The sequence below is a fragment of the Pseudopipra pipra genome, chromosome 9, assembly GCF_036250125.1.
Source record: "Pseudopipra pipra isolate bDixPip1 chromosome 9, bDixPip1.hap1, whole genome shotgun sequence".
In the NCBI taxonomy this organism is placed as follows: Eukaryota; Metazoa; Chordata; class Aves; order Passeriformes; family Pipridae; genus Pseudopipra; species Pseudopipra pipra.
The window spans coordinates 2,141,794-2,150,135 of NC_087557.1; the positions used below are offsets into that span (position 1 = coordinate 2,141,794).

General features: G+C 43.9%; 1 protein-coding gene and 1 long non-coding RNA gene across 2 annotated transcripts in view; one reads left to right on the forward strand and one right to left on the reverse strand.

Annotated features, from left to right (window-relative positions):
* The window catches only part of NIBAN1 (niban apoptosis regulator 1), a 58,755-nt gene extending 51,171 nt beyond the window's left edge, over nt 1-7,584 (forward strand). The window contains exons 12-14 of the mRNA XM_064664048.1: nt 407-514; nt 2,252-2,363; nt 3,311-7,584. Of these exons, the coding sequence (XP_064520118.1) occupies nt 407-514; nt 2,252-2,363; nt 3,311-5,007 (1,917 nt within the window). The 3' untranslated portion in view covers nt 5,008-7,584. The remainder of the gene's footprint in view (nt 1-406; nt 515-2,251; nt 2,364-3,310) is intronic.
* LOC135418623 (uncharacterized) lies at nt 83-3,321 on the reverse strand. Its single transcript, XR_010432578.1, has 2 exons — nt 2,886-3,321; nt 83-2,254 (listed from the first exon to the last, which is right to left on the reverse strand). It is a non-coding gene; the product is annotated as an uncharacterized LOC135418623 (long non-coding RNA).
* Nucleotides 7,585-8,342: the final 758 nt, after the last annotated feature.

The window sequence follows — 8,342 nt, forward strand, 5'->3', positions numbered from 1 at the left end:
GTTCTGGGCAGACCATTTTAAAAGTACTTGCATGTGCAGTCCCTTTAATTGCAATTAAATCAGATTATGATGATGCCGTGAATCTGGATATAGAAGTTTTAATTAACTGTATAATTAGCCAGCCCCTAGAGTTCGTTCCTCTCAGAAGAGGCAGTGCTGAAATACCTGGGGAGGGCAATCAGGGGCTGTTTCTAGCCTAAGTATAAAAAAACAAGAATGGAAAGAGATGCCAGAAATCTAGATTTTTAGAGTGGTTTTGCAAAAGCTGGAATAACCTGCATGGCAGTTCAAAGCCCTGAGTGCACCTCTGATGCACCAGTGACAGGATAACAAGAACCAGTTCCTTGTGTGAGTGATTAATAACCCCAAGCACGTCCGGGCTTGTTTCTGTTCTGTGTTCTGACAGCAATATGACTATGACAGCAGCACCATCAGGAAGAAGATATTCCAAGAAGCACTGGTACAGATTACCCTGCCCACAATGCAGAAGAGCCTGGCTTCAACATGCAAACCAGTAGGTTTCTGGGATTAAAAATACCCAACCCCGATAATAAAAGGCGGGGAAGGAATAATGCCTTGTCAGCAAGTCCTTAACACTGTAGCTGTTTTCTCCCAGAGGGCTGTGCAGGTTGGCTGCCTGCTTGGCCAAACAGGCTTAGATTTGCCAGTTCATGGATTGGGTGGGTGTGGGGCATAAGGAAGATTTCAGGAAACAGGGAAACAGTAGGTACAGCTTGCTTGCTCAAAGGTAGTGGCAGTCCTTTGCCCATCCCTGGTTCCTTTCTTCTCTAGAGATCTGAAGTCCCCCAGATGGGACTGCTCTGGGCAGTTGGGATGTAGGTGACGAGCTGGTCCTTGTGTTCATTCCTCTTCAGCAGCACCCCAGGGCACAGCTGGGAACATGCACAGCCTCTGCCAGCGACCTCCTTCAGCACCCAAGGCCTCCTGGGGCAGCAGGAGCGGCAGGAGCCAGGCCATGCCCTTGCTGTCAGTGCTTTTAAATGGAAGTATTGAGTCAACAAACAAGAAATAATCACACAGAGATGATCTCTGTTGCCCTGAATCATACAGGCCATGTTAGCAGTCAGCAGATGTGGCTGTCAGAGTTTTGTTGAGATGGTAGGTGTTATCAGTGTGGCAGCATCAGGGGCCTGTTGGAATGCTGTTCACCTTGGCTCAGAATAAATAGTCTGAACCCTCTGGAAGCCTGTGGGTGACCTCCTGCATTGTCACTATACCTGCCTAAGCCATCCCAGCCTCCCTGCCCTTCTGTTTCCATTGATGTCCATCCATTCCTGGATGCTGGGAGCTCTCACCAATGGTGTGCTGCTCCTGTTTCTGCTCTCCAGCTTGTTTCAGTTTCCAAGCCAAGTTTAAAAACAAATGTTGTGCCAAGTTATGCTTACAGGTCTTTAAACTATGGAATACTAAAACTTGAAACTTCCAAGAATATATTTTAAACCAATCTTTTCTGTATGTCCCTCTACTTTCCGTAGTATCCCCAAAGTAATAGTTTCTTGTAGAGCGTCAGCAGTGCCTTTGTGACAGGGTGTCTACACACAGGAACAAGCATTTCATCACCTGCAATATCTGTGGAGACAGCTCATGTCTCTGTCCTACAGGACAGAGGGAGCTGTGGTGGTGCAAACTTCCCACAAGCCCTGTCTATTTGATTTCCCACAAGCCTTTTGTGTTTGTGCCTCTGCAGAAATGAGCAGCCAGCTCTGGAAGCAAAAGTGCAGCACAGTTGACAGGCACAGCCAAGTTCTGACCTTTCCCTTGAAAATCTCCCGGAGTTTTTATTTAGGTGCCTCTTCTGGAAGGTCACCTAATTTACTTTTTATAGACCACCAAGCAGCTGCTTAATAACAATGATTCACTTATTGTCTAGACAGCCTTTGTATATAAATCACTGAGTAAAAGTGTTACACACCTATTAGAAAAACAACCCCAAACCCTGTATCTCCCATGCACCATGGATTTGCCTCCTTGGACAAACAAGTTAGTGAGGCATTTCCTCCCCAGCTGTTTATTTCAGGTGGCAGTGATCTGTAGTGCTTTTAATGTGGTTATACTGCAGGAATAGTTTGATTAGCACATAATAGATTGAGGACATAGGTAGTTTTTTAGTCATAGTTCACATGGAGCATTGCAAGACCTGCTGGATGGATCTCCAAGGTGTTTGGTTGCTGCAGGACTCTGAGAATCCCTGGGTTTTCTATATCTCTTCCTTTCTTCTCCACCTGCACAGGAGCTGCAGAAATATGAGCAGTACATTTTTGCTGATTACACGAGTGTGATCCAAGTAGAGAATGTGTATGAAGAGATTTTATATCAGACACTGCTTGAAGAGGCCCTGAAAGGTGAGAACAGTGTTGAGGTGACAGTAATGACATTGCAGCCCATGAGCTCTTCCTTCAGAGCTTCCCAGAGTCCTCCCCTGGTAGACCCAGGCCTCACTTTCCCCAAGACACCACAGGGTGTTTTTATTTAGCTCACTAAATATGTGTGGAAAGCCCTAAAATCTGAGTTATGGGGCAACTTTACTAAACCTGGGAAACTCGAAGTGATAGCTTGGCACAAGCCTTTTTCTAACAAAATGTGATTATGCCAACTTCATTTGATCTCGATTCCCTGGGCCAAAGGGGGAAATGATGCCCTTATTTGCAAAGCCTTGGTGATGACTAAATGGCAAGACTTTGCCATATGCAAGACTAAGACAATTACAAAGATTAACGGCAACAAAACTTAATTTCCCCAAATGAAATGAGCTGCTGGCTGCAGTTTGCAGTACCTCACTGATGCCAGTGCAGTACCCTCTGCTTTTATGTCAGAAAACTAAGCTACTCTTAATAAATATTATATATAGAAATATAAATACTTACAAAATACTTGTATCTCTCTGGAGCTGCCTTCTGTCTATACCCTGTATAAAAGACAAGCAGATGTATTGCACAGTAGGTTTTCGTAGACCCTTGTTATCACTCCTGTTCAAAAATATCAGTATAATAATTAATGTAACAAGGGCACTTTTATTCACATATTCAGTGTAACTGTTTTGCATTGAAGCATTACCTTTGTACATTGTGGGTCCTCTGGTAGTTTTCTGTTTCAGAAATGCTTAGGTCAATATTGAAGTGCCATTAATGAACACAGATAAAATCACCACCCCCAGAAAAGAAGTTGAAAATTAAAATTACTGTTGTCTGTAATATCAAAATGGACAACATAAACTCAGGAAAACACTGTACCTTCTTCCATGTCCCTCTGTGACTCTTTCCAAAACAGTTTGTCTTTCTGTTTTATTTAGTGATAAAAGAAGCTGCCATTCTGAAGAAGCACAACCTCTTTGAAGATAACCTGAATTTGCCCTGCGAGAGCGTGTCCAGCCTGGCGGAGCTGAAGACCCCTTCGGGCTCAGCACAGACCACCCCCGCCAAGAAACCTTCGGCCGCCCGAGCCGAGGTGTCGGACTCAGAGAGCCAGGGGGACGAAACGCTCGTTGTGACGGGAAAAATTGCTTGGGAGAAGGATGCTGAGGAAGGAAAGTCATCAGACAAAGAGGCCTCTGGTAATGCAGCTGGCTATCACAGCAAAAGTGAAGCAGTGGTTGTTACAGACATCGGTGAGAAACGGGAGTCCCCTCCAGCTGCCCACACAAAACAGGGAGTTGCAGAGGGGAAAAGTGCTGTGGAGAATGAACCAGAGCGTGTGATGAACGCTGAGAGAGAACTGCAGACGCCACAAGAAGCTGTGGAGGAAAAAGTAGCTTCTGGGACTGACACTGCAGTGAAAAATATTGGCTCCAGCCCTAAAAAAGAACCTAAGGCACCTGAAGGAGCAGCGGAGGAAAAGGCAACTTCAGAGAGTCGAATGGCAACGCATGCTGCATTTGTCAGTGCCACTGAAAAAGAAAGCAAAGCACAGGAAGAAGTTTCTGAGATAAAGCTGACTTCCTCACATGAGAGTGTAACAGAAGCAGAGGTTTCAGGGAATGCTGAAAAGAAAAGCGAGGTAGAAAAAGAAATGATGGGAAAATTATCTCAGCATGAAAATGCAGTAGGAACAGGGTTTGAAGAGGATGGTAAAAAAGAAAGCAGGGAGCAAGGAGCGAGTACAGAGAAAAGAGATGTTTCCCAGCGTGGAAGCACAGGGAAAGGAGAGTTTGGGGATAGTCCTGGAAAAGAAAGCAGGTTGGACAAGAAGAGTTGTAAATCCCCTGATGATGTGAATGAGATAAGGAGTTTGCTGATGGTGGCGGTTGAGATACCAGCAGATGCTCCAGAGGAGAACGTAAAGGAGATCTGTGAGGGGGAGATAATAAAGTTGCAAGAGGACAATGGAGGGAACAGTGAATTGAGCAAAGTGGCTGTGGCAGAAATTCAGGTGAGCCAGACGATGAGGAGCGAAGATGCAGCAGAATGCGTAGAACTCAAAGAGGAGAGACCATCCTCATGTTTGGGGACAGATGGTACGAGTTTAGGGAGTGTGTCCAGGGGCGCACAAGCAGAGTGGCTGGTGGAAAGCTCGGACCCGCCTCAGGAGTCAAAGGCAGAGGTGGAGATGAAGCAAAGCGTGTGGTACACGGGTGTGGGAAGCTGTGGAAGTGAGAGGTTGCAGCCAGAGGAACACACAGGAAATGTGTCGGAAGACAGAAGGTTGGCTGGGCAGGAAGGAGGAGCAGGGAATAGCCACACCATCCCGGTGGAGGTGGGGCCACAGAGCTCCTCTCAGAGGGCTGCTGAACATGCAGACACCACACAAGTGCCTATTTTGGATACAGAGAACCCAGGAACAGCACTGCTGGAGGCAGTCTCTCTGGTGCCACAGCAGCACGAGGTTAACGCTGCGTTAAAGGTCACAGGAGATAAAGAGGCTGGTGGGGGCGAGGGGGAGCCAGGAGATGAATCATCTTCACACACGGAAATCAAAAGCACAGAAGTAAAAGATATTCTCACAGAAGAAAACAGAGAAGATACTTGTGTACAGCAAAACTCGGAAGAGTAGGAAGTGTTTTTCAGCCCGGCCCTGCAGGATTTATTTACTCCAGTAATCCTTGTGTAATTGTGAATACTCCTTTGGGTTGGGGCTAGAGGAAATGGGCTTTGTTGTGGGATTGCCAGCTCTTCCAGGTTTCCCACAGATCTCTTCCTGAGTGATAGGTGATGGGCTTCTTTTTGGTTTAAAACCAGGTTACTGCTGAGAAACCTCATCTTTCACTTAAAATTTGCTTTTATGGTTAGAGAAAAAGTCTGAAAATGTGACCACTGAATGCTTCAAAAGCAAATCACTCCCAACTATTATCAATTTATTTTAACAACTTCACTGTTCGTAGTGTTGCTCATGATTTTTCAGTGCATGGATTTGACAAGTACTGCTCTGATCCTGGTGGTTGGTACATAGATACTCGAAGGTGCTTTTAGTATTTGCATGCAGTGTACAGGAAATAAATCAATCTTTTAGTAGTTAAACAGAACCCAGTGGCTAATTTAGTAGGTTGCTCAAAAACCACACTCTAAGCAAACTCTGCAAACTGATTACTTAATTATTTTCAAGTTTGGGGAGATGTTAAAGACAAGCAAATGTTCTGATTTTTTTTTTTTCTCTTATTGCTATATTTAAAATGGGGAAAGTATGGGAGCAGGTTTCTCAGTCCCACTGTGCACTTCTGGGTTATTTAGCCTTCCAGAGCACTTTACAGCTATTTTATTTTGTTTTATTTTATGGAAGGGAGAGACGGGAATGTTTACAATAACTATAACCATTAGCAGCATCTCTCTGGTTTCATTCCCACCATAAAATAGATTCACTTACAGCTATCTAATACAGAACACTGAGTCCTGCCATGCCCATTCCTACTGAGTTACCCAGTTCTGTAGGCATTTTTAGGTGTGGAAATCACATAATTAAGTTGCAATAATTGTGAAATATCATAATCATTGCATATAATTTCTAATAGAGATGTTAACTGAAGTGAAAAGCAGCCAAAGGTTACTACACGTGCTTAGATTTTGGAGAGCAGAATAACATTAAAAAGCAGTTATTAAAATGAGACAGTTGTTTTCATACATATCAAACCATGATCTAGGCATGGATTTGCTTATATGTGTTATTTGCATTTAAGTTTATGGACTGTGCACAGAAAAGCTTGGAAATGAAACCCAGTATTTTAATAAATTGGGCTTTAGAGTGTAAGACCTCACTTTAGAGGTCAGTTTAAGGCACCTTAAAATTTTGGCCCTGTGTTTCAGACTGTTTCTGAATATCATACAGTACAGGACAGCAAAGACTAATGATAAATACAGTAAAGGACTGCAGGATTTATGTCCATAAAGACATGAGAAGAAATAACAAAGTCCCGGGAGCATGATACATGTTGGCATTTAACTTCAACAAACTGCAAAGCCTTTTAATGCTATCAAAATATTCTTTAATACTAACAGAATTGACACTAGAGGAACAGGCAAACATTACTGTGTAAGAAAGGAACATTGTTGAGTAACTAGACTAACTGCTCTGTCACTATTGTAAAATAAATGCAATTCTTATTTATTCCAGAAGCCATACTGTGGTATGGAAACATGAAGGTCACAGATGTTTTCTTTGCAGAAGGATTTTGACTTGTTTCCTCCCTATATTTCATGCAAAAATACTAATTTGTAAGCACACAAACCACTGCCAGCCAATTTTTTTTTAACAAATCATTACTTACTTCACTGTCAGCTGGTTTGTTTTTACAAATCATTAACTATTTTTAATTGGTACTGAGTGCTAAGCGACTTCAAATTTATACCATGTGCTATACAGTTAAGCAGGAGCGGCCTCTTTTAGCTAAAATCAGGGGACATGATGGGTTTTTAATGCTCTTTTTGTGAAAAAGACAAGTAACATGATGGTAAAAAAGACTGCAGTGTCCCGCAAAAGGAAACTAATTCATTCTAATATGAATTAGATACATCTGTACAGAGAGTATTCAGAATAAATATTCCCATCATGATAATTTTTGAGTTATTTCTGTGGCAGGCTTAGATCTGGGCAGTATTTTCCTGTAACATGAATTGAGTTGCTGAAAGCAGGTGCTCGGAGTGTTTTCACAAGTAGGACAGGAAAGGACAGGGAAGATTTAGCCCTCACATTGCCTGGTTCTGCGATTTAAATTGGAGTTCCTCATGGCTAGGGGACTGTTTTTTTCCCCTTTTTGGACATTTTCTGTCCATTTGCAAATGGATAAAGTAGCATTTTCTTGTCTTTACCAGAGGCAACAGCCATTTCAAGCTCAGAAATCTGCAAGGTTGCCTCAGACCGCTGATCAAAAATTATAATGACCCACCCATTACGTCATTTTTTGTAGCTTTCTTGAAATTTCCTACACATGCCTGGAATGAATTTTTTCCCTTGCACACTGGGAGCAGTAAAAAATCGCCTCCCAGGGCAGGATGGGTGAGGGCGCCCCGAGGGGAGCGGGCTGAGGGCTGGGATTTCCTGGGCTTTCCACTGGTAACGGCCAGGACAGGAAACACGTTTGTATTTCGCTTGGGACTTCGTAAAATCGCTTGTCATGGAAATAAAGACGCTCTTCCCTTCCATTGCTGGGAGGCTGGTTTTGTGAGTGTGTGATGATTTCGGGGGGATTATTTAACAAATATACCTCAGGCGGCTGTCGGGGGGTGAGGGAGGCGTGTCCTTCCATACCCGAGGGCAGCTGCGAGCAAGGTGGACAGGGACTTTTTATAAGGGCAGGACGAGGGGGAATGGCTTCGAACAGGTTTAGATTAAATACTGGGAAGAAATTCTTCCCTGTGAGGGTGGTGAGGGGCCGGGACGGATTTCCCAGAGAAGCTGTAGCTGCCCCATCGCTGGAAGTGTCCAAGGCCAGGTGGAGCACCCCGGGACAGCGGGAGGTGTCCCTGCCCGTGCAGGAGGGTGGGACTGGATGGGCTTTAAGGTCCTCCCACGCAAACCCGTCTGGGATTCTATGATACAATTTTGTGTCTCTTCTCCCTTGTTCTTTATTCTGATTCAGTGATTCCATCACACACAGTCAGTCCCAGGACGTGTTTGTTTGTAAGCTGAGATATCACCCAGGTGGAAAGCGCGGTGTTGTACATGCTTGTTATTTGTTATCAGATTTGGCTTCTGAAGCTTGGAATTGCTGTTGGGAGTTTCAGCTTCATATTTTATATTAATTTGGCATCTTTAATAATCGTCTAATCGGCTGTGATTGTGCTCTGCACATAACATTTAATGTGTACAAAATGTTTGAAACGCTGGCGTCGTGGAAGCGTTGGGAGCCTCTCATTTTTAACCGCGGCAGACATTTACGAAGGGTGGAATAAGACGGG